At 35.3% G+C, this 27,822-nt stretch overlaps 1 protein-coding gene across 8 annotated transcripts in view; it reads right to left on the reverse strand.

The window, feature by feature from the left end:
• The window catches only part of Mycbp2 (MYC binding protein 2), a 227,615-nt gene that overhangs the window by 138,465 nt on the left and 61,328 nt on the right, over positions 1 to 27,822 (reverse strand). For all 8 annotated transcript variants that reach the window (XM_028771203.1, XM_028771212.1, XM_028771221.1 and 5 more), the window contains exons 18-23: positions 24,316 to 24,423; positions 18,188 to 18,307; positions 15,365 to 15,446; positions 7,428 to 7,545; positions 3,347 to 3,551; positions 2,723 to 2,876 (exon numbers count right to left, since the gene is read on the reverse strand). In XM_028771203.1, coding sequence (XP_028627036.1) covers positions 2,723 to 2,876; positions 3,347 to 3,551; positions 7,428 to 7,545; positions 15,365 to 15,446; positions 18,188 to 18,307; positions 24,316 to 24,423 — 787 coding nt within the window. The remainder of the gene's footprint in view (positions 1 to 2,722; positions 2,877 to 3,346; positions 3,552 to 7,427; positions 7,546 to 15,364; positions 15,447 to 18,187; positions 18,308 to 24,315; positions 24,424 to 27,822) is intronic.

The following is a 27,822-nucleotide window of genomic DNA, read 5'->3' on the forward strand; positions in this document are numbered from 1 at the left end:
AAGCATGGCATTAAACCCAATTACATGGACATTCCCGTGATCACTGTTTCTGAGGGCTTATCAGGATGACCAAAGTATCTGAGCCTACTTCCCTGTCCTAGCCCAAGGTCATTTTCATGTTTGAAGCCTACTTCCTTGTTCTAGCCTAAAATTTAGGTTCCTGCCTGAGATTACTTCTTTGTTCTAGCCTAAGATTTAGATTCCTGCCTGAAATTACTTCTTTGTTCTAGCCTAATGTCAGATTCTTGTCCTTGGCCTATCTCAGATTCTTGCCAAGTGGCACCAAAAGCTCTCTGCCTCCCCCTTTTTTATTCTATTAACAACACTGAGCCTCTCTTAGGTCATTCTGACAAGAATGCCTTCCTTACCCATCATGGAATATGCATTGTCCAAAGCATTGTCTTAGGTTGGTAAAAAAAAAATGACCATTTAAAATAGCATTTTAAACAAAATAAATATATTTTAAAACCATCTATAATAGAAGCTTCTATAATTAGTAGGAGTACCATTGCATCACTACTTTTGAAAAGTATTATTAATGAAACTTTTTTCTTTCCAAACAATCATTATTGATTGTTGGTTTCTCTGGTTGGTTTAATAATTATCTTCTGATTTTTATTGTTCTATTGTAGCAATACATTCTTTTGATTGCAGATAATCAAAAAGTACAATTTTTCGTATTTGAGGATTCAAATGTCCTTGTTTCTAGAAAATTCTTTGGCATTACTTTTGTACTGCTGATTTTCCTTTGCCATCTCTAATACCTGGACTGAGATGCTAATATTTCCTTTATTACTATGTTAGATTTTCACATTAAATCCTTTACAAATCTAAACATTCAGATATACCAGATTTACCTATTTTTTTCCCTGCTGTACTATTAAGGGTAATAATGCCCTTTCATGCAGCATTTTTCCAATATTTAATAAAACAAATTTAAATGTATGTGTATACAAGTGTTGCCTACATATATATGTGTGTCTACGTCTGTATGTGTGTGTATTCTACGTGAGTACGTGGTGCCTGTAGAAGCCAAAAGATGGTCAAATCAATAATTTATTGATGTATCTTAAGACCCTGCAATAAATCAAACCCAAAAGAAGTGGACAGAAATAAATAAATAAATAAATAAATCAGGGCAGAAATTAATACAATGGAAATGAAAAAAATTACTAAAAGAAAAGGAAATAAAAAGCTGGTTCTTTGAAAAGATAATGTTAACAAACTCATCACCAAATTAACTAAAAGAGAAAGAATATCCAAACTAACAAAAATAGAGATGAAAGGGATATAAGATGACATATAGAAATGAAATAAGAAAAATCTAAGGCTATATCTTAAAAACAAACCTATATTCCATAAACTGACAAATATAAAAGAAATTTATGAATTTCTAGATACATGTGATCTACCAAAATGAAGCAGCAACTTAAATAAATTGAAAATAAACAATTTAATAAATTGAAAGAAGCAATTTACATAGACTCAACAATACTGAAGCAATAATAAAATATTGTCTAACAATCAATCTATTAATAAACAAACAAATTAAAGCAAAAGCCAGGACCAAATAGATTCACAGCACAATTAAACAAGACTTTCAGGGAAAACCTAACACTAATACTAATTATATTCAAATCATTCCAAAAGATGGCAAAGGAAGGAATTCTTCCATATTCTTTGTAAAGCCAGAACTAACTACTCCCATACCAAAAGCACAGCAACAAAAAAAAAAAAAAGAAAATTACCAATTGCTTAAATGTAAATATTAACAGGAAATTTTGCAGTCTATGACTCTATTTTTGACTCAGTAATCCTATTTCTTTAAAAAAAAAAATCTAATTTGTTTGTCGTGTGTTTGTATGAATGTATGGACATAGTGAAATGTGGATGCCAGAAGACAACCCTAAGAGTCTGCATCTTCTCCTTCTACCATGTGTGTCCCGCGCACGCGCTGGGGGGTAGGTATGTGCACATGAGTGCACGTACCTACAGAGATCAGAAGCGGGTGTCAAATCCCTGGAGCTCGGGTTATACATTGTTATAAACTAAGGCCTATGAGGATGCTGGATACTGGACTCAGGTCCTCTGAAAGAGCAAGAGGAGCTCTTAATGCCTGGGCCACTTTTCCAGCTCTACAATCATTTTTCTTAAAGGTCATGCTACAAGGATTTGTTTACTTTATGTGATGTAACTCTAGAATGTGTCTCCATAGTTCTGTGAAACATCCAGAAACATAGTGTCTTAGTTAGGGTTTTACTGCTGTGAACAGACACCATGATCAAGGCAACTCTTATAAGAACAACATTTAATTGGGACTGGCCTACAGGTTCAGAGGTTCAGTCCATTATCATCAAGGCAGAAGCATGGCAGAGTCCAGGCAGGCATGGTGCAGAAAGAGCTGAGAGTTCTACATCTTCATCTGAAGGGTGCTAGCAGAATACTGGCTTCCAGGCAGCCAGGATGAGAGACTTAAAGCCCACACCCACAGTGCCTACTCCAAAAAGGCCACACCTACCCAAAAAGGACCATACTTTCTAGCAGTACCACTCCCTGGGCTGAGCATATATAAGGCATTGCAAATAGTTAGCTTATCAAATGATTTTTTACTCCCTGTTAAATGTTTATTTCTAACTTATTGAAGAAACCCAAAACCAAATTCTGTAGTGTCCATTTCTTGTTTGTTTTATTGAGACTGTATTTTATAAAGACATATGCTTACCTCCAAAGCACATCATACACAGGATCAAGACATACACCAAATCCTTGCAGATCCTCTTGTTCAGAGTCATTGAAAGTTTTACAACTTCCATCCACTTTATTTATCAGAAGACATTTAAATGGTGGAGGTTCTGATATAGAAGCAGGCACCAAGCCTTATGAAAATATAATTAAATATAATTTTACTTTGCTTTACCTTTACACATTCTCCCAAGCCCACAGGGAAAGTAGTGTTATTACAATTTCATACACAGAGAAGCTGACATATGTCTAATAAGCTTGAATGGAGTCTTTTTTAAATGACAGAACTAAAACACCTCTAACTATGTCTATGATGATCGTGTTATGCTCTAAACCTGTACTGTGTGACTCATTGTGTCATGAATATAAGTTTAAATGTGATCATCATAATCTCTCATGAAAATTAATTTCAACTATTTACTTACACGTTCAGTGTAGAAAGTCACTCATGACAATATAAGTCTGGACCCTTTACAACATATCTCCTCCTTCTGCCATTGCCTAGACTATGAATACTTTGGTTCTTAATATCCCTTTTATTTTTCTATCACACATGCACATAAAAAGATACAGCTGTATCTCATTATAAAGACAAGTTATTTACCGATTATGTGTTTGCTAGCAAAGATTTCTGATGTTGCAAGTACATGAGAATTTATAAGTGCTTCATCAATTCGTAAGAAAGTCTGGTCCCCACTTGCACCAATCCAAGTGGCCTTCCGTCCATATTTTGATCCAATGTTAGGCATGGGAGCTGGCTTTGCATTCCAATATGGTACATCCAAAATGGGCCGCCCCAGTTGTCCTTTCTAAAAATTAAATAAATCATATTAGTATTATTGTTGGATAATCTACAAGTTATTTAAGGTTATAACTGTCTATAAAATAACTATATGAGATCATATTTTTATGTACTTTTAGTTTTCTTAATAAATAAATGTGGAATTTGGACCTAACACTTTAAAAGTAATAAAGTAATTTCTATTATTCCTAGATAATCTCCTTTTAACAATACATAAAGTATATGTTTGTATTAGTTAAAATATTTTCCAAATAAGCAATGTTCTCAAAATACACTGTAGTCACCTATTTTTAAATTTAAAGTATCTTATATATACAATGCTTAAAGCATACTGCTACAAAGGATTCCTCTAAAACAATCACTTTGACATTTTAAGTTAACAGTATAACTGACATTCTTAATCTCAGATAGTGTGATAAGGACATTTTGTGATAAGACCAAAGTTTGGAACTGAGAATAAACTTTGAAAAATATTTAATCCAGTTTTTACATAAAGTTTTAGTAAGTCATTTCATTTATTTTTAAACATAAACATCAGGAATAAGGTGTTTGTTTAAAATAAATTAACTCCCTTAAAAGGTATAGCTGCCTAAAGGTTGTTTGTTAACTAAAACATGTATTTCAAAAGAAGTAGGGAGTTTCTCACTATTGAGCCGACAGGTGGCAAATAAAGGCACACTGACACTGGACTAGGTGACACTGATCCACATGGTCCGGGAGCCCTCTCTCTCTCTCTCTCTCTCTCTCTCTCTCTCTCTCTCTCACACACACACACACACACATCACTCTCCTTCAGAGACCCCTGAGAAGAGTCCCAGAACCACTTATCGCAACCTCACCAGTGAGACTAGCCAACACCACCTTAGGAATGAAGGAACACAGGCTACTCCAAACCTTCAAGTTCCCACTCAATTACCAGGTTCATAAGAAAACACCTACTCCTTCAACATCACAGCCAGAAAACAAAACACAGAGCAACTACAGATGCAGCTAAGCCCCAATTCCTAGGAAGAGAACCTAGTGAAAGAAAAGAAGTTATACAATAAGAGAAGTAGCTAATTCGCCTTTTTCAATAGCCATTTTATTTTAACAATAACAACAAAAAAAAGCATGAAGGTGAACAATGAATAAGTCAAACTGACTATTAAAATAAGCATTATTTTACCTTACCACCACCTGCAAATATGAAGAAAAACAGTGAGAAATATAGATGCCTAGACAACCCCATTCGGACTCAAGAGTGTGGTAAAAAGTCAGACATACGTAAAGCCACAGAAATCTGCAACTAGAATGTTAGTCTAGAAAACCATAATGATTGCACATTTCCCACCAAAAGACACGGAACCAACAGAGAGCAGATAAATAAGCACATGACTTACACCTTTAACTGTATTGAGACTCTGTAGAAATCCTGACTTGCAACAAGAGGAAACCAATACTGAGTTCTTTCAGATCTGTCCAGCAAGCCTAAGGGGACAGGAGGCACAACAGAGGAGGCTAAAGAGGAGGACTGAATAGAGAGGACTAGAACAGGGATAGTTGTCCTTTAAAGAGACATAAGGAGACCCTTAATAGGAAAGTGGTAAATGGGACAAGACACTTAGTTCATAGCTCCAACCACACGTCGGGGCTTGAAAGCGAGCAGATCCTTTGTCACCTATCAGATAGCGGCAATTAAAGGCCAGTCAGGGCAGCACATTCTGTTGTCAAAGCTCTGGAGAAAGCCACTTTCATATGCAGCTTGAAAAATATAGACTGTTAGCACTCAGAAACCTATCAAGGCTTTTCGACCCACCAACTTTTGACACAAAATTCTTACTTCTTACAATTAAACTAAAAGATACACTCCTAATAAAATTATTACATAACTAAAATGTAAACTACATAAATATCTAAGCATAAGAAACTGAAAAATTATAGCATAAACACACAGTAGAGTAGGAATATGCTAAATGCCAGGTGTCTGAGGAATTCTAGTAGACTGGTCAGCAGGCATACCAGGCATACATGGGATAGACAGTGATGTGCAAACTCCTAAGACACAGGCAGTTCCAAATCCTCAGAGGTCAGACAAACATAATAAAATCTAGCTTTATTAAACTCATGCTTGTCTTATGCATATTCACACACTTGCTTTTATGACCTTTTCCTTTCATACCCCACTTAAAAGTTTAGAGGGAAAAAAGGGTCGGAGGATGTGGTATTATAACCTCAAAAAATAAATTAAATACTTTCATGAAAGAAAAATACAGATGGTGCAGATGTTAAAGTTTTAAAAGGTTTATATTTGATTATCATACATGATTAGATAGAGACATAGATGAGGAAGAAAATAATACCAAACCAAATCGTGGCCAGGTAAGGTAGAGTAGGCCTGTAACCCAAGCATTCAGGAGTCTAAGGCAGAAGGATTATGAATTCAAGGCCTGATCTTACTAACACCAAAAAAGGATATGTAAGAAAATATAACTACATAAGCATTATGTGCCAAAATATGTCCAGAATATTAGAAAGTAAAGAAAGTTACATTTTTATGTCTTATTCTCTACAAGTACCATTAAAACATCAGGTAACCATGGCCAAAATACATAATGAATGTCCTGAAAAAAATTAAAATATCTGCCAAGGATTTTTTTAATCACTCCAGAAGCTGTAACAAAGGACAGGTAAGGTCTGTGTGAACTGATAGAGTGGGGCAGTTATTAATGTCAACTTGACAGGATCTACGATCAATCTGCAGAGAAAACTCTGGGTACATCTGTGAATCAAGTTTCTAGAGTGGGTCAGCTGAGATGAGAAGCCCCATCTTATTAGGAGGCAGCAGACCTCTATGGCTGAATTCACCTACTCAGGGACAAGCAGAAGGCAAAGCTGGGCACAGTGGCACATGGCTTAATCTCAGTGTTCAGGAGGAAAGCCAATACAGGTAGACTTCTGTGAGTTGGTGCCAGATTGGTTATATAGAGAGTTCTAGGCTAATAAGGGCTTTTCTGTAATAGCTTGTCTCAAAAAAAGAAGAAAAAGAGGAGGCGGGGACGAGGAAGAGAAAGAGGAGGAGGAAAGAAAGCAAAAAGCAAACTGAAGGCCAACATTCTAGGAGCCTCATGACTCCATTGCCAAGCACTCTCTTTTGCAATAGACTATATCCATTTTACATTTTCATTATTTCTCAAAAAAACAAGGTGCACAGTCCTGAAGAACAAGATTCAAGGTCATCCTATAGCCTTCACCTTTGTGCTGGCATGTACTGCTCACATATACATGTAACAAACTTACTCACACACTTAACAAGACAGACACTGTTGACTCAACAGTTCCTACCTCATACAGGACAAGCTTACTAACAGAGTCTTAGGGAGATTTGCCTTCATATTCACTACATCAAACTACAGAAAACAGTTTTGGGAGAAGCAAAGAGAGAGAAGAACAGACAAACAGAATGGGAGACGACAAAGAAAAGTAATTTTGCATTTGATGTTAGGCAAAAAGACAATAGCTATAAATTAGTTTAAACTCTAAACTTTCTAAAATTCTAAAATAGAAATAGTTCTTCGTGATAAGAAAATATCTTTATAAATTAGATGAGAAATATCCTTCTAAGTGATAGATTCAGCTCCACTGATTGTTTAGAAGCCTTTGATTTGCAATAAACATGTCCAATTCTAACACAATCGCTAAATTCAATAAATTCTAATGCCGAACTAGAGATGAAAATTATTTGAAAATCTGTCACTCAGGAGCTGTGTGTGTTGGGATAGTCAGGAAAAATGCATATGTAATTATCTTAATACAAGAATTTTACTGGAACCAGAAAAAAAGCTATGGAGCAAATTATAAGGCAATTGTATAATACAATATTATTAATGTTTTAAAAATTCCTTACAGAAAAACTTCCAAATGTGAAGACCTGTCCATCCATTAAAAGGACTGCCGTGTGGTTGCTGCCGGCAGTGACTTGTGTGCTAGGGCCTGGCAAGGCTTGAACAAGAGTGGGGCATCCCCTAGGTTTAAGAAAAAAATAAGTCAATTTCTTATAAGAGTCAACTGAAACATAAAACAATGTATAACAGTAAAATAGGGAGTTGAAAAAGTCAAGGCACTATAGGTACATTCAGCAATCATTGTTTCGGTGTTAAGACACCTGCCTCCATGCAAGGCACCAGGTAAGCAGACAATGACTTTAAGGAGATCAACAAAAAGATTCTTGAAATTTACTAGCCTAACCATAAGCACATTATTTTAACATTTCAGGAATATGGGTGCTAACTTTAACAGGAGCAATCTGCTTAGCCTGTACACTAAGGGGTATATGGCTCCTCATCAAGTATTCAATTCAAGAGATAGATGAAATAACTTTACGATCTTTTCTCCTAATTTTCAGCACATAGATGTTCAAGTAGTAGTTAAGGACTCAGAGCATGCATACCGAGAAGCCTTACAGCATCAGCTGTGTACTCAGGATCTAGAGTTAGACAGCTAGCATTGAGTCTTACTCCTTCATGGCAAGAGACTAGGAGAGTGACCAAGCCATTCACTGTGTTTCAGTTTCTCTTTTACAATACAGAGAATAATAAGAAACTGAGTTTATCCTATGTGGTTACTGGAAATAATTAAGAAGTGTTTGGACCCATGCCTGACATATAGTAAACACATAATTAATGTTAAGTGTTACCATAATGATATCCTAGTATCCTTACCTAGTTTTTATAAACTATGTTATTAACCATTTTTAGTAACCATTATCTGTAATTGGAAAAATATCCACTAGAAAGTAAAACACACAGTTAGAAAGTTTTGTGTTTGGGATCAAATTATACTTTGTATTTTCTTTACTATGTACAATTTATCCACTAAAATTAGAAAACAACTAAAAATGCCACAGAAAGGAGCAAGGTTCCCAACTAGAGACACCAAAGTTATGGTATGCTCTCATAAAAATATGAACTAGGAACACTGTGGTATGAAAAGATGAATATATTAGACAGCTAGATAAGGAATAGAACAGACACATACTTCTAATTTTTCAGATATATAGGTGTTACCTTTATTTAACAGGAAAAAAATCTACTAACTTGTGAACTGAAAGACATTTGATATCTTAACAGAAATTTAATTCATGAACTAGATGTAGTAACTGATTTTATAATCTTCAGCCTGAGAAAATGGTCAGATATGGAGAAAGTAAACAAAAAGTAGATAGTAGAAACAATTGTTTATTCCAAGAAAAAGAACAGCTCTATGCAGCTAAATTCAGAAAGAATGACAGGTTTTGCTACTTTGGGTATAAAGAGGGGCAGAAGAAAAAAGTCTGAGGAAATGAGAGTGAGAAGAATTACTGAAAGGATTTCCAGAGGGACAAATAAGATGCATGCCAATGCTCTAGAAAGGCAGGGAGGCAGAAAAGTCGCTAGGAGCAAGCAAAGCACTGAAGTGCTCAGTGCAGCTGGAGAAGAGGCAAAGTCCCTTCACGAATACCAGTAATAAAGGAGCAAACAAAGGAGAACAAACAGCTAAAAACAAAACTGCAGTCCCAGAACAGGTATATCTCATTTAAGATGGCAAATCTGAGGAAGTGTGAACATGTTAAAATAGACAAACAGACCTAAGAGGTCAGAAGTGAGCTAGGAGCAGACCTGCACAGAGTGAAGACCTGCCTAGGCAGGAGGCTCAGGGATGATGAAAGCACATGTCCTCACAGGAAGCGAGCTAGGAGTAGACCTGCACAGACTCTGAAGACCTGCCTAGGCAGGAGGCTCAGGGATGATGAAAGCGCACGTCCTCACAGCAGCATGGGAGATAATAGGAGTTGAAAATAGGGTTGTAAGGTTAGTGGACGAAAAATTTCTCCTGCCTTAAAATTTTTTATTTTTGTTGTGATATTTATGCAGATCTTGTGCTGAGAAAAGGCACTGCTGACCAAAACAGTTCAAAGTGAGATCATCTGCTCAGCGAGGTGAGGGGAACAGATGAACACCTAGCTGAGGACTGGAAGAGCTCACTTTTGAGACAGACCATTAGGATTTCTAGGAAGACCACAACTGAGCTTCAGGATATCTAGGAAAAACCTTTTAGCTTGTTAACAAGCTTGGGACTTACCAGTAATACTTAACAGAAATTTTATTCTATTTTTTTCTGACAAGAATGTCAAATTCTCAAAATATCTTAAAACAGTTTTTGAAAAACAAACCAAACAGCTACAAAGCCATGCAAAAGGAGAATTACACTCACTGCAGAGACATGAGGTAAATATGAAATGATATCTGTCTACACAGATATGGTGATTTAATTCTTTACAGGTCCTTAAACATAGCTATGAGAAATACAGGCAGATGGATACATTTATGCAGCATACTGTTAAGAGTGAGAAAAATGAAATAATCTCTAAATTGAGTAAGAAATAAAATGAAAAGGGAAAAAGGCTAAGAATAAAGGCTGTAGAAAGTACAGCACTGATAAACTCAAAGTTATGTATGTGAATGAGTGCATGTGTGTGTATGTGCATGTGTATGTGCATGTGTGTGCATTTCAGCACTTTATGAGTATCAAGGTAATAATACCATATAGGACCCTTTCCACTACACTGAAGTAACTTTTCACAATAAAATCATATATTAAAACCACTGTGAACAAAATTAAATTTTCAAATAAAAAATTTATCTGCATATAGGCAGGCAATAAAAGGAGAGTAAAACAGAAAGGCCATACCTATAAATAAATGAATGAATAGAAGATAGATAGATAGATAGATAGATAGATAGATAGATAGATAGATAGATAGATAGATAAGTTTGTTTTTCACTTGGTTTTCAACTAGAGAACACAGTAATATGACTGGGGAGAACAGTGAAAAGGTTGATTCTCAACTCTGAGAACAGTTAGTTTGGACAAGTGAACAATTGCCACTTTAGAGGTGTGACTTGTGAATTAATGTCCTCATGTGCACATCTAGTTCAATGCAAACAGGAACTGAAGGCAGAGTTCCTAGAATAGTTACAGTTTATAAAGCACGGACATATTAAATGCTCTCACTAATTTCCAATAAGTGTACTGGAAATCTGAAGACCTTACAAGATGTCTCCAAAGATTAATTGCAGGACTTGGAGTATAGATTCTTTGAACTTTGTCTATGGTACTCATGAGTTCATTTATTAAGCTATTTAAAAAGCAAGAGAAAAAGAAAAAACAAATCCTGTGTATGTGTGCACTCCATGCACTTTACATACATTATACAGATTCGGCAATGTTAGACAGAAAATGAAAACTAGAGCTCAGAGAAACTACAATCCCATCATTAGTAGGAGGTAGCTAAGCAAGGATGTGACCCTTGTCTATTATACTTTCTATAATAATCAAGGGTATTTGAGTACAAGGACAAGAAGAGAAAGATAAAACTCAAATACATTATCATTCTGGACAAAGCACCAGAACTACATAATTCCCAACATCTGACTTTAAGGTTACAGAGAATGGTAAATTAATTTAGAATTCAGAAACACATTCAAAACACAATGAACAAAACAAATTTCAAATTTTAAAATCTTAATAGACCCTTTTCAGGAATGAATGCATAAAAGCCTTATAGGTCTTTCAACATTCATTTCAAAATGTACAAAGAGTGGGACTAGTGCAGTAGAAAACAATTAAGGCAGTAAGGTCAGGTTTGATTCTAGAATAGGCTATTGTTGCATCAACAGCAATGCTTACTTTTATTGAACACTTGTTACAGGGTAGGCTGCACAATGAGTTCATGGCCCACATCATCTCTTTAATCCCACATATGCATCTCAGGGACGTACACTTAATCCTACTTAATAAAAAAAAAACCTCGAGGACAGGCGAAACACTTGACTATGATCAGCTACCAAGTGGAAAAAAACAAAAGACCCTGCCTGAACACTCAACTAACTAGATCATTGGACAGAATGACTCACCTAAGGAGATGGCAATAGTATCTCCTCCATACCCTACCACTATATATACTACAGTAGTCTCCTTATATTGGTCAACATATTTTATTATGCATTACTAATAATGTATACTTGGTCACTAGAAACATTTAAAAATACATCCAACTACAGATGTTAATTTAACTAAAATCTATAAGTGCTTTGTTTTTGTGGTAATCAATAAGTGTGCTATAGAGACTTTGTTTCTTGTGTAATTATTCATCCAGATAAGTGGTAAACTCCTTTCTGAATTAATTAATTAACATCTTTTGCAAGTCACACATAGCTTCAAGTCAAAATAGAACTGCTTAAGATTAGGAGTGGTTGGATGAATTTCTAATCTACTACGATATCATGTAGGCAGACTGCTGTCACCCAGTTTAGCTCTGCCAACACCATATGTACAAGTGTTACAGCTCTGAGTAGAAAGGTATTCTGCCTGGCAGAATCCAAGGAATGCTACAAAGACACACTACACAACAGACTTTGAACAAAAGATTCACTGGGGAAACCCCGGGAGAGTGGCTGCCTCTGTGAGGGAGAGAAACGGTAGCGAATTACGTAGAGGGTAGGCTTGTACAGGGTTTCTTAGGGGTAGAGTTTTCCAGGGTTGAAATTCCCAGGATAGATATTGGTAGGATTTCATGTCCTGAGTTTCAAATGAGTTCAGGGATTGGTGGGATTTCAAACTCAGAGACTGATGGATTTTTAAGCCCTGAGCTTTGAGCAAGCTCAGGGATCGAGAGGATTACAAGTCCCAAACTGAGCTCAGGCTTTTGACTCTAAACATGTACCGATCTTTCAGCTATACATTAACATGAAAGCATATGAAACACTGTTCATGCTAGAAAAGAACAATTTTGAGAAATTAAAACAGATCTCATGGGCTGGAGATGACTGAGCAGTTGGGATCACTAACTGCTCTTGCAAAAGACCCGGACTCAGGTCCCCAGCACATACACAGTGGCTCACAACCAGATACAACTCCAGCTCCCACTCTTACTCTGGGAAAACCAGTCAACTATGTGATATATGGACATATATGTAGACAAAACATCCATACACATAAAATAAATTAATAAATAAATGCTTAATGTATTAAAACTAGATCTTACTGGAGTTTAATGTACAAAATAACTTTGTTTCAACACCGGTATTTCCCGAAGATGATAAAATTGAGCTATCAAAAGTACTAAGCATATTACTTTGATTTTGTTACCTCGGGAACTCATTATAAATTCATGAATGGTGCTGACTAGAATAATCAGGAAAACCTGGGTTTTTAGGTAGCCTTTCATTTTAGAAACTGATATAAATAATCTTTCAACAGACTTTACATATTAACAAAGTATGGCAAGGAGCTTGCTTTATACTGCAACCTTTTTACACTGTACGAAAGTTAGAATAACCAACGGGCTGGAATCTGAGGAGTCATGATTATTACTATTTCTTTTTCAAGTACGTTGTTTGGCAAGGACTTATTTGCAGAACGACATTCAAGTACCAAGTCTGACTTTTCAAAAGGTGCTCTTCTTCATACATGACTGAGACTCTATCATATCTAAATGTCATAAGGCTCCAGTGTGATTACCAGTTAATTATCAACAACAGTCATGGTAACTGTTATAATAAACCTTTCTGTGCCATGAACCTTCAGTAAGAAACAGAACAAACTGTTGACTTATTTCCAACATGCCTTACCAAATCACCAGCCCCGATGATATGAATAGCACAGCAGTGTGGAGAGTTACTGCAATTAAAACTATGTAGTTAATTTAATACCTATAAGAAGAAGTTTCTTTCAAGGGCTATAAATAAGAAATTATAGATGTCCTTTTGTAGAGTCCTGGCAGTGACTCAACTGTATACCATGACTATGGAGGGAGAAACGAGGGAGAGCAGAAAGCAGTTTCTTATACAAACTCAACTGCTGAGTTAAAGCTGACCTAAAGCTGCCTCTACGAGTGTGATAAATAAGTCTCTATGTAGACATAAACAACTTCAGTTTTTCGTTAAGATAACCTACTGCAGGAGCATGGAGCTGACTTACAACCTCAAATGTTATCTCTAGGTCCAGGAGGCCACTCGGCTCCTGAGATACTATTAGCATGGAAGATGGTAAACACATACATGTGACTTCATTTGTACCTAAGGCAGGACTCTTTCAAAAGATTTTCTCTGGCTCAGAAATGCCTTGCTGCTCTCTCTACCTGACACACTGTCAAAAGCTACACCAGAATCTCCACTTTTCTTATTAAAACCTATTTTTCCTTATGGGTGAGATCTGCAGGATATCTGAAAGTTTTGCCTTTCTGTATCTGTTTCTCCACTCCATTTTATCTTTCGGCTTTCCATTAAAAATATCATTTGCACATCCAATTCTGACTTATCTACTCCTTCACAGAAGACTGGAACTAAGAAAAACAGATAGCCCCCAGTAACCACATGGTGGCTCACAACTATCTGTAATGGGGATCTGATGCCATCTTCTGGTGTGTCTGAAGACAGTGACAGTGCACTAACATACATAAAATAAATAAATAAAATCTGTTCAAAAAAAAAAAAAGAAAAAAGAAAAAGAAAAACAGATATCTTCTTACTTTTGGTCAAAAGCTCATCTGACTCTATTAAGATATGTATTGGGCACTGAATAAAGGCCATAGCAAAAGGGACTTGAGCTAAATTATTTCTTACCTTTCAAGAAATTATTTGTAAGGAATTGGTGTGGCAATTTATAGTGCAGAAAACTAAGCTATTGCTAATTTGTAGTTTTGTCATTCTCCATAGGTTCCAAATGATGATATCTATGAAAGCATCTTAGATCCTGCCAGCATGCAAAAATTCAACCAACCAGCTACAAGAACAGTATAATGCCAAAGTTACTCCTCTCATTTGCTTCACAGGGTCACACCCTGCTGAAATGTAACTGAGAAGAGTAGTTATAGTTGTATTAACAATAAAAACTCTATTACCAACTTATGTAGGGGAGAGTGACTACTTACTAAAGGTCTCACCTCTAACAGTTGAGCTTTTGCTTATGCTAAGTCAAAATATTAGAGAGACCAACATGTTTTACTTAAAAATATTTGAAAGTTTCAATGTCATTATGTAAACTAATATGCTGTTCTTCATACATGACTGAGACTCTATCATATCTAAATGTCATAAGGCTCTAACGTGATTACCAATTAATCATCAACAACAGTCATGGTAACTGTTATAATAAACCTTTCTGTGCCAGAAATGTCAGAAAGTACCTACTTCCTTCCTTCCTTCCTTCCTTCCTTCCTTCCTTCCTTCCTTCCTTCCTTCCTTCCCCTCTCCATGCAGTGACAGGCATGAGCCCACTGCTTCTACATGTCTAACAACGGCCACTGAGATACACTCCCAATCACACTGGAAACTCGGTTTTATTTTGTAGTACAATTAGGTATGTTCACTATCTTTCCTATTGCCATGTGGAGCTTTGGGAAAAGAATATCTGTAAAGAATATGGTTGGTTTTGTAGTATCCTACTCACTTCCAAACATAAAATGCCTATCAAGTATTCACACTAACTCCAAATCAACTACCTCATATAAGCACTACTCAACCACAGAACCAGGAGCCATCAAATAATTCTAGAGCTAGGTTTCCAAAAACAGTAGAAGTGCATTAGTTCAGTATAAACATACACACAGAAACACACAAACATACACACAGAGAGAAAGAGAGGGAGAAAAGAAGAAATGGAGAGGGAGATGGAGATGGAGAGGGAGATGGAGAGAAAGAGAGAGAGAGAGAGAGAGAGAGAGAGAGAGAGAGATATCAAACTATAGAAAGGAGAGAAAGGAAGGGAGATAGAAAAAAAGAATATATTAAAGTTGGTCACTACCTGGAATTGACATCCCCATGTCCCAGCTGGCCATGCTGCCCATATCCAAATGAATAGACGTCTCCATTTTCCATGAGAACCACTGAAAATAATAGTTTTATATCTTTATTATAAGCACTTTACATTCTGTCCTAGCAATACAGTGTAATTTTCACTGTCGAGTCTGTCATCATTAATAGTAGGTCAGAGAGAGGGTTAGTTGGGAGGGCACAGTGGGGCAAGAACTATAGGGAGGGAAAGCTAACATTGCAAGCCATGAAAATGCCATACAGAAACTACCAAATAGACACATATAAAAACAGGTTAAACTGAGTTACCCTATAGTGGGGGACAGCATCACAACTAGAAAACACATGCTAATAGAATAGTGATGATGATGATGATGATGACAATGACAAAACTGAAAACCCAGTGCTGGACACAGGCTTTCTCTTTCTGAGTTGTTCTCCACTGTTGACGCATAAAGTCCATCTAAATATTACAAGCTACTTTAATGCTCTTAGTTCATCTCTAGAACTTGATGGTAAGACCCTACTGCTAAACACACCATACATACTTCAACTATAAAAACTGGAAAAATCAAGCAAGAATTGACCTGACAGTTTCAGCCCTCTTGGCTAGCTTTCACGGTGCTATACACACAACCCAAAAGAGAAAGTAATCCTAATTGTTACCCAGGTTAGACCCCTGTGAGCTACAGGGGACGATATTCCTGTTGATGCAGGAGTGGCATGAATGCTTTTGTTGTAACCAAAATTCTGACTGGATTTAAGACCCACCCTAGGAAATAGAAACCATGCCTGGCACCCTTGGCAGGTCCAATCTGTGGCTACAAAGGTCATAGGCCACAGAGGAGACTTTTTTTTGTTTTACTTTTACTACTATTACTTTGTTTAATAAAAACAAATCCTAATGATTTCGGCTATATACATGTATCGTGACATCTCTCAACACCTATCAGAGAAGCTTCTTTTTGCAGCTGATGGCAGTTAGCAAACAGACCCACAACTGGTCAACCTACAGAGAATACAAGCCTCCAGAGTGCTCAGACCTAAATGGGACATCAGCATCACATCATTCCCTCCAAGACTCAGCAATCTGCATAGGACGGTGGGTAGGATGACTTAGAAAGCCAGAAGTAATAAATGACTATAAGGAAATATCATTTTCCAGACACAAAAGAACAGATGTACAAATGGACTTTCAGTGATTGTGACAGTATGACCGAGACCCATAAAAGGTCAAGCCAGACAAAATTCTACCATGAAGCAGGGAGGTGGGCATGGAGTTCACAAAAGCTGATGATGTATTAGCATCTGATAGCTGTGAGGGAGGGAGGGTCACTTTATTTAAGGATGAGAACTCTAACTTCAGGACAAGTCCCACATTGAAGAGTTTTTGGGTAATACAAATTGAACTTAATGGGAAGGGAGAGAGGGGAAAAAGAGGGAGAGGAAGTGGGAAATGGGGGGGGGAGGCAGACAGAGAGACAGAGAAGGTTGGGTGGATAATGAAGTAGTGGTAGACCTAGGAAAAGTTGGGGGATGATCGAAATACACTGTATGAAATTTTCAAAGAATAAAATTTTAATTCAAAAAATAGGTAAGCAAAGTGTGGTAGTACACACCTTGAATCCTAGTCCTGGGGAGACACAGGCAGGTGGATCTCTGTGAGTTTGAGTTCAGCCTGATCTAAAAACTGCGTTCTAAGGCAGCCTGGGGTACATAGTAAGAGCTTTCCTCAAAAATAATAAACAAACAAATAAGGCTTGCATAATTCTACATTTAATGGAAATTAACAAATTTTAGTTCTGCAGAGTATTTTATAGGTCATAAAATGTATGCGTCCCATAATACACTCGAAACCTCTTATAAATACCACTAAATAACATTGACATTTAATGATATATGTTAGTTAATCTTAATAATGTGTAAGGACATATAAAATCCTGTTCAACAATCTAGAACATTCAGAGAGTAGCAGGTAGGGCGGTGGTCTAGACAACATCAACAACATAACAGAGCCTAAAGTTTGCCAATGTTTATCAAGTAAGAAAGAACATTTATTTAACTTTCAATTTTTTAAAAAGGTTGAATAGTGTAACCTAAGCTATTTAAATGTGATGTCAATAATCTACTAAGAATCTAATTATTTTATTCATTTTCTTATTAAATGATATACATTTCTAATTCGATATTAATAAAACATAGGATAACATCATGAAAGCCATAGGATTTTAGGATTGAAAAGCATTTCAGGAACTAAAATATTTGTGATTTAGGTATAGGTATTAAGTAAGAGAGCTAAACTCATTTGCCTTCATCCCTTAAAGGTTCTGTGGCAGCTCTTTTTGGATCCCTTGAAGAAATTACTGGGCCCAGAGTGCATGGGGGAGGTGGGTTTGTTGAATGTTTATCTCTCTTCACAGTGTAGCCACACTGATAAACCATTTTTTGCTTTCCACTTAAGAAGAGAAGGGGAGGGGAGGGGAGGGGAGGGCAGAGAAGAGCAGAGAAGAGCAGAGAAGAGCAGAGAAGAGCAGAGAAGAGCATTTCAGGAATTATTTCATCTCCTGTAATTTTCTGAACTGAATTAGAAAATAAGTTTATCAGAAGACAAACTGTAAGTTATGTCTTCTGACAACCACAACACTTTATTATCATGCTATAGTTTTTAAAAAGATTCTGCAATAAAAACTTAAAAAAAAAAACCACCCAGAGATACTGTGCATTATCATGTAGATAACAAGTCATGTTTATCAACTGTAAGCAAGTTATACACAATTGTAAAAAGGAAGTTATACCCTAAGGTTCCAGCTGCTACCTGAATGGTGAAATCCACAGCTGACTTGTACTGCCCGGAGCTCACAGTCGAACCTCACAGAGCCTGGAGGGTAGGTCGTGATTTTGCTTGCATCCTTTTCCCCTCTATCTCCACTTCCATCTGAAAATGTTAAAATTCACATACATAATTATTCATATTCCTAATAAAATTTAAATCAGTTTACTATGAAAGAGAAAGAGAAAAATGTTAAAAGAAATGAGTAAGAAGACCCTGTAGTTGTTAGAAGAGATAGATTAAGAAGCTATCTTCAAGGAAGCCAGTCTGAATAGATATATAGCATACTTCTGTTATAGACTACTAAATCAGTAAAAAATAAAGATTTGATCTGATAAAATCTAGTAAGCTAATTAGGTGTGTAATGAAAGTGCATAATTAAGTAATGAAAATAAAAATTTAATGTGAAATTTAAATTTGATATGGAAGAATTTAGTCTGAATAAAAAATAACTACATGAGATGTCATTTAACAATAATTTTACTTAGGAATACTGTTAGTAATTGCTATTTTAAAAAATCCTAGTAGACTCACAAATGATAGATTTCTTAACCAGCTCTCAGAAAGGCTACCATCTTTCTGCCCACCAGGATGGCAACTAAACTTAAAAAGAAACGTGATAAAGACCAGAGAGCTTGCCTCAGGACCTGCAGTTCAATGGCCTCTTCTTGTCCACCGCTCCTCTGCCTTCCTCTCATGTTTCAGTGTGGCCTCCCTCACCTGCTCAAGTTGGCCAGTCCTCTGTCTGCTCTCCTTCCTTCTGTCTGTCTTTAGTTTGTTTATCTATAATTTTCACCTCTCTTTAGACTTCTCTCAACCACTGCCTTCTATATTTGATTTAGAAATTATATGACATTCTAACCATAACTTCTACATTCTAGAATTTTAAAACCTGAATTTAAAAATGTGTAAATAAGATAGATAGCTTCCTTTTTGAAACAAAACTATACATTACATACTAAAATGTGATATGTGACCTTTATGTTATCAATACTCAAATTCCTTTCACACAGCCTGTATGAAATTGGAAGGAATTCCAACAGGTCAACTGGGCTGAACCACTCCATTATTGCATTGAAACATTAAATAAGTGCATTAAACATGCAGAGATATATGTGAATCTACAGAAAAAACAGTTTGAAGTCTGGATTTTATTAGCCTCTTTAAAATATTAACTACAAAAACATCGAATCATTTAATTTTCATTTTCATCAATAATCATTCTCATCAATAAATCATTCACTCTGATTTACTTTTATCAATATTTAGTTAACACAAATTTGTCCTAAAGCATGACTTTCTTTTCATTATGTGGACTTTATCTTGAAAGCATTGAACACTTTCTAACACTTGGATGGTAAAACTCACTAATTTGGAATGGCATAAAATGGGTGGGCCCATGTGACTTAATGAAGAAGTATTAATTACATAATATATACGTAAAAGTTCAGTTTTGTTATCTTCAAGCAATATAGGTTACATATTAAATGCTACAATGAAGAAAATGTATTCACCTACATTAAACTTCAAAATAGGCTGACAGTATATTAAAATGTACCATAAACATGAAAGTCCTTTAACATACAAGAATTAACTGCTGGACCCAGAGGTTGAAGGCAGGTTGAAGGAATCCTTCATTTCTTGAGCCCTTGATTTGAAAAGCTACTGATTTTAGACAGGATTCCCCTTAAAAGTATGATCCTGAAAATTCAGAGGAAGAAATTACTTTGAAATTTTATTTTAAAATATCACAAATACTATACCTGAATTAGTAAGAGGTTTTACTATAACAGGATAACAAATAATACCTCTTTTGCAAAATTTTTTAATGTTTGTCTGTTAAATCACAAAAACGGCAAATTAAAAAGTTCCAGTATTTTGTTTCAGTTCAGATAAAATGTATTCTTTGTTTAAAGGCTTCTCTCTCATCTTGGAAGATAGTGGAACACATTAAAGGTCTCACACAAAAAGGAATATATATTTTTCCAAGAGTTATTTATTTAAATCAAGTACTAGATGGAAACAAATTTTTTAACTTTGTCATAACTGGTAAAATATATACTTACTGAAAGCAAGTGTGATTTAAAATGAAAGTAGTTATTTTCATATAATTTTACCAGACTTAATAAAACATAATCCACTATATAAGTGTATTCTGTCTACTTAGAAACTTCTACCTTGACTTTAATATTTTTCTCTTCCTATGAGATGGAGGCTAACACAGATACAAATCCTACAAAAGATGTACGATAATGCCTTTTAAAGGCCTAATAATTTATTAAATAAAATTGATATAAGAGAATGAAAGATTTTACTTGATATACAACTTCTACTAGGAGCATTTTGTTAAGAGTTTCATGTAAATACTCTATATGTAAAATCATAGCTCAATTGTTACAGGTTATGAAAGTAGTGATAAAAAATAAAGATGAGTCATAGCCACTCACAGACTTCATAAACACACACACACACACACACACACACACACACACACTGGGGTTTTCATATAAAAAATGATATAATTATAAAATTTAAATTTTTTAAGTTTTGAAAAGGAGTACTTAGTAAGCATCCAAAATGTAATCCAAATGAAGAGTCGGCAAGTGAAGTTCAGCAATGTCAGGCATGTTGACGCTGACTACTCAGGAAGACTAATGCGCAACCAAAGGATTTCACTCTACATTACGATAAGTAAATAAACTAATTAATTAAAAATCTGAATAATCTTATTGTGGTCTTCTCAGCATGATCACAACTGTCTTTTCTAATCAATGTTCACAGATATCTATCATATGATATTAAAACTGATGCCTTGGCAGATGTATAATTAAAACATTGCATTTATCTTCTCTGAACATATTTGTGTAGAAGAAACAAGACTTAGCATCTAAAGGATTATAAACTTGAAGTTTAATTCTTACATAAAGCCATGTATTTTTCAGCTTACGTTAGTCAAACAAACCTAAAAGTGATCATAGAACACAGTGAGTACTTTGAGCAACATAGTTAAATTAAAAAAACCAAGAGAGGTGGCACCTGCAATGTTTGTACTAACCACTGTAAAACTTTCAGTGCCACTGTGGATAAGTGGTTGTACAGCAATGCCACCAGAGAGTCATAACTCAACACTGGGCCTTTTGCATTAGCTTTCCCACTTGTAAAATGTCAACAACGGTGCACACCTCACAAGGTTCTTTGGAGGATTAAACAAAGTAATTTATGGAAAGTATTCAATCAATATTCACCACTGTTATTTGTTACTGTTTGCTTTAATCAACATAGCAGTCCAACAACACAGTATTCTTTGACCATTTTACTAAACCTTAAGGGTTACCAACAAGTCCAAAATCATAAATAGTGAAAGTAATGTCGATGTTGAATATTAATAAGGTTCATGTGTTTTTTCCATTATTAAATCACCGACACCTTAAATCTTTAGTAAAAATAAACTATTTACATATTTAATGGTATTGCAAGTCTTGTACATCAAGAGAATTCTAAAATAGAAACCAAAGAGTGCCACTAAGAGTGGCTGGGACTCATGGAAGATTTCTATGTGCAAACATTACACATAAGTCTCATATTTTTAACATAATCTTTATAGCAATGTAGGCTGTAGGTTATTTTTATTTTTAAAATAAAGACCCTAAAAAGACTAACAAATATAGAACAGATGCATAGTTTGAGTAAATGAAAGGCAGAATAAACACTGAACCCCAATTAAAGCTCATGCTTCCACTATACTCTTTGGCACTCTGTGAAGGTTTGTATTTGCTTGGGCCAGGGAATGGCACTATTAGGAGGTGTGGCCTTGTCAGAGTAGGTGTGACTTTGTTGGAGTAAGTGTATAGCTGTGGGTGTGGGCTTTAAGACCTTCATTATGGGTGCCTGGAAGTCTCAGCTCCTTCTCTAGCACAGTGTCTGCCTGGATGCTGCCATGCTTCCGCCTTGATGATACTGGACTGAACCTCTGAACTCGTAAGCCAGCTCCAATTATATGTTGTCTATAGGTTCTTCGTCATAATGTGTTTTTACAGTGATGAAAGCCCTAAGACACACTCTCAAAGAAAAAGAACAGAAAACACTCTCAGATGCTTAGCAGCATGTCTTCAGAATGTCACATCAGCCACTCTAAGAAAGATTCCAAGACTATTTCTTGAATAATTCAGATGTTCCTAACTAGATATGACATATTTAAAAACTTCCTTGACTTTGATATGTAGCTGGAGAAAATGGTAATCTAAGAATCCCTTAGAAATCTAATTTATGATCGCAACCTACTATATGTTATACAGAATTCTAATCAGTGATTCAGTCTTACATAGTGGAGTTTTTGTAATCAAAAACTACCATCCTATAAGCATCTCTGAACTCCTTCAAAATGGCCAGAAGCTCTCTAGCTTTCTATTTTAGAAAGCATTGCTACTAATATATCTAGTTTTATCAAACTGTAACTGTTGTCACCCTATATGTAACGTAATTATATTTATGTCAGAAGATAACTAGCACAATAAACTAGTAGGTAAACTAAAGGTCAAAGCATTTTAAAAAGTGTATAAAGGGGGCAGTGAAAGGTAGTAAGAGTAGTCAATAGAGAGAGGAATAAAAGGCAGTGAAGAAGGAGAAGGTCCACTATGCTGGACAGTTAGCATAGTGAGTAGCAGGTGGTAAGTTAATATTTTACACAGCTAGGACACCATCTCATAACTTAACACTGCATTCCTCTGGAAGTAAATGGATGAAATTATCTCACTCTATAAAACCAGGAAAAATATATAAGTGAACAAACAAACCTGGTTCTGTAATATCACATCCTTCTCAAAGAGACTGTCACAGCTCTACAAAAAGTAGTCCAGTGGCACGGAGAAGTGATTTAAGACTTCACCGAAATGATTCACCCAGCAAATAGAGCAAACACAAATCTTATCTTATAATAAGTAAATATGTAATATAACTTATAATAAGTAAATATATAATATAAATGCATCTAAAACACTTGTTTCTACTATGTATATTACATATTTATACTCCATATAAAGTTCATCTATATATTAAGTTTAAAATCCCTGCTTTGTCTACTTTGAGTGGAAAAATGAAGAGCTGAGAAGGGCAGCTAATTAAGCGTGCATGACTGCCAGGTCTCACATGAACGTCACTTTTAAAGACAGGTTAGAGGTCTCTAGGCAAAAGAAAAAAGCAAGATACAGTAATTAGACTAACCTGTCTATTCAGAAGGATTTTTAAAACTTTCAACAGTCATTAGCCCTACCTTATGTATTTTAGAAAACAGCAAAAATAAGTTGCATTAGCCAATGATGAGTACCTGTTTCACATGCTAAAATTCAAGATACAATTTACACATAAATAAAAAATTGTCTATATACTATTACCTGATGTTAACCAAGATACAATTGGTTGTTTAAAACAAATATAAGCATACTTTAAAATAATTATACTTAGAACTCTGTTTAAGAAATAAATGATGCAGGAGAGTCCTAGTCTCAGTCATATATTCATTCTCTCTCTCTCTCTCTCTCTCTCTCTCTTTCTCTCTCTCTCGTTAGAACTCTGACCTCTCTTAAAAACTAAAACACATCTCTATGTTCTACTCTCTACTTATAGATGTTTCCACTTGGCCTTCAAATAACAAGTTTTTCTATATTCTTGTATGTTGTTGACATTAAAACAGCAGAAAATGTATTGGCAATTTTAACAGGTTTGCATACTGTATTTAATAATTTTGTAAATGACATACCATGCTAACAGCATTGGACTAGAAATCTTACACCGTGACCTTCAGAAGGCAAGTGATAAAGAATAAAAAGAGTAAGGAGTGATACCCGTTACCTGTTTAAAGTCTATGAAAGAGGAAAGCAAATGAAAAGACAGACTGTAGAACACATTCCTTGTTGCAGTTCACACCAACAACAAAGAGAGAAAGAAGCAGCACAGCCACAAAGGACAGTCCCGCTTAGAGCAGTCCTTTCTCCTCAGGCTACACCACAGAAGCAGAGCAGAAGAGTCAGTTTTGTACATTTTCCCAGAGACAAAATTCAATTGAGTGGAAGAAATTTGGAGAGCATCCCGCCTAGGTGGTAAGGAAGACCAAATACCTTTTTGCTTGTCCCGTTTATGCTTTAGCTGAGCTGGATGGGATCTGAGTCTGGCTAGAGCCTGTTCTCGGTGGTTCATAAAAATAGGACCAGCAAATACAAGGGGGCCTGAGGAGAAACATTTTGCATGTGCATAGAAAAGCTCACAAAATGAAAACACTATAATGAACAAAAATAATTAAAGCTAAAATGCATGAGAAAATTTATTTTTACCTGCTTTGGACATTTTACTTTTTCCAATTCCTCTTCCCATTCCCTATTCCCAATCTGACACATTACTATCTCAAGTACAGTTATAAAGGAAAAATCCAATCTTTTATTCCTATAAAAACTGGGCATTTAGAAATAATCTTAAATGGATTACCAGAAGTTCTACTAAAGTAATCTTTAAAGTATTTTTAGTGTCATATCTTAAAGATTAGTAAACATATGTTGAACAAAAATCAGTTTGTTTCCTTTTGAAATAATAGGACACAACAATATTTTAAGTTAGCAGCTCTCTATCACCTTTGCTATAAAACAACCAAGGTAAACCTCTCACTGACATTGGTTTGTTTGTGTTCCACATATCTGGATATAAAGATGACCTGGATTGGGTCTCATATTGACAGTACAAAGGACTATCTAATTCAAGTGACATTTTAGAAACATTAATTATCATTCATTAAGCCACTTCTTTCTGAAGCATAATTATAAAAAACATAATCATACATCTCTGTTCCTTCCACTTATTTAGTACTTAAGAAAAATATCTACAGTCAAAATAATTTTAATAAAGTTTTTTTAAAAAAAATCACTGTTTCTTGTGAACATTTAGCTTAAAAAGAAAAAGAAATTTAGGTTACACTTTAAGGACATAAGAACAATCTTGAGTTTTAGCAACTTCAACAAAGCCAAAGTTTAAAAAACTCTAAATTTGAGAGTTAAATTACTAGCATTTGAAAAGAGAATTGTAAAAATATATAAATGCTGAATATTCTTTAATAAAGCATTTTTCATAACTGTCTATTGGTCTTTATTTTAATTAATTATTCTAACGATGCAAAAATTAAAACTACAGTCATAATTACTCTCATAAATAGTGTAGAGTATTCTTTAGTAAACACAAAACAAACAAACAGAGAAAACATTTTGATTATGTTCCTAGATACAACAAAAGGATGAGTAGCACCAATACTTTGAAAAGCAAAAAAATATTTTCCATGATTAATTATAATAAAAACAAACAGATTTAATGTTAGAAGGACTAAGTATTATTTTCCTGTGATAGAGTAAATTCATATAAATTGAGTTCTATTTCTAAAGGAACCAAAATACATATTACAAATATAAACTAAATATTTTATTTCCTCATTAGGTATTACTATAATTTGATTTACTAAAGAAATTAGCATAAATTACTCTAAAATACCTTCCACCTATAAAAAAGAATATTAAAGTAATAACCTATTTTAACATAGCAAGCTATATTACACTTTTCTGACTTGGCAGTCTGATGGAGATATTTTTACCTAAAAAAATCCAGCAAATAGTTTCTCACTAAATTCTTTTAAGAATTTAATCTTTTAAGAATATTCTGATACATGACCACTGACAGTAGATGGGCAATCATACCTAGAAAACATCAAACTCCAAAATAGCACTGTAAACTGAAAGAGCTTTTCCCAAGTACAGAGCTTGATCATTCATTTATTCACAAAATATTCAGTTATTGCTTACGTAGCAAATACTAGCTACCAGCAAGAAAATTATAAAGACACAGAACCACACCAGAAAAACCAACTATATGATATTGTTAGTGCAATAAAAGAAGTCTGTGTGTCATTAAAGGATGAAAAGTCCTATAATTAATTTGGTTGACTCAGAAAGCTTTCAAAAGATGTGGCATTAACAAGAGAAATGGAAAAGAAGACATTCTAGTTAAAAGATTTAGAAACATTTTTGATGTTAAGCAGTAGTGTTCTGTCATTAATAACACATAGAGCCAAAATAGAAAATAGGGCATACAGTCATGAGAAATTAGTTTGTGTGCCTGGCATGATAGTACTCCTCTATAATTCCAGCACTTGGGAGTTTGCTCAAAACAAACACACAATGATTGATAGAATCAACCTCCATTCTAGAGGTAATTAGGAATCCCTGAATTGTTTTCAATCAACTAACAAAGATATTCCAATTTGGACTCCATTTAAAATAACTAGTTGTTGAGATTTGGTCTTTTGCTATGTATTATAATGTTAAATACTGCCCCTCCAAAGCCTGGTTGCCTGCAGGACAACAGAATCTGCATATAGACCCAAGAGATGCTATGTAACCTTGACCTCAAGTTATCAATGAACAGTGAATAAAGATGCCTATAGCCTATAGCTGGGCAGAAGAGAGACAGGCAGAGCTTTTGCTTCCTGGGATTGGGATGGGAGGAAGAGACCTGGACAGAGGAGAGAAGGAGAAGGTGGAGAGAGAGAGGCACCATGGGGTAGATAAGTGAGTCATGAAAACATGGCCATGAGGGCGAGGCAGCTGGAGTTAAGAGCAGCCCAGATGGACACAGCAAGTTATAACTTTGGGACTTGATAGGGAAGTAGACATAATAGTAGACAGTAGGTAGATATGTGCCTGGCTTTAGTGCTGATTAAGGCTTATAAATGTAAAGGCTGTGTGTCTTTATCAGGAACTGATCAAAGGTGGGGTAGAAACCCCTGATCTGACATTAAACATTTACCTACAACAACTAGTAAATACAACATACACCCTGCTTCAAGAACCACACAGTTTAATGAAGGCTGGTGTTTACACACCACCAAATGAGAAGTTTGAAAAAATAATAACAAAAAACATTATCTGACAGCACCCAATAGGTATGTATATAAAGTAGATGATTTGGAGTCCACTCACAAGCATGTAAGAAGAATGTAGAGTAAATGAAAGCATTAAGTAAGATACGCTTTTCAGCGAGCTAACAGTGATAGATACCAACAATTTAACTATTATTCTTGGAACTGAAGAGATGGCTCTGTAGATGAAGTAAGGACCTGAGTTCAAATTCCCAGCACCCACATTAAAAGGCAGGCATGACAAGACCAAGAGTAAGGCAGAGAGAAGTGGATACCCAAAGCTCTCTGGATAGTTAAAGAAAGCAAGCTCTATGTTCAGAAAAGAGAGCCTATCTCAAAAACTGTTCCAGTGGAAAGTAACTGAGGAAGACATCCCAACATTCACCTCAGGCTTCCATGCATACATGCTCTGTCCACACGTTCACAAACTGCAGTTCTCACTTATCCTAAGGAAAAGTCCTTCAAAGTTTTAAAGAAATTGTAGCTCAAGGGTATTTATTTTAATTGTATCTCATTAATTGAGGCTAAAATTCAAAAATAACCCATGCAGGAGTATAATTAATTGAAGAACTATGGAATCCCCTCAATGGAAGAACATTCAGACATTAAACTGCAACTTACACAGCACTTTTATACAAGAAAGTATTTTGTGCTGTTTAAATTAACAATGACA

This window comes from Grammomys surdaster, unplaced genomic scaffold (genome assembly GCF_004785775.1).
Source record: "Grammomys surdaster isolate TR1022 unplaced genomic scaffold, NIH_TR_1.0 65, whole genome shotgun sequence".
Classification (NCBI taxonomy): Eukaryota; Metazoa; Chordata; class Mammalia; order Rodentia; family Muridae; genus Grammomys; species Grammomys surdaster.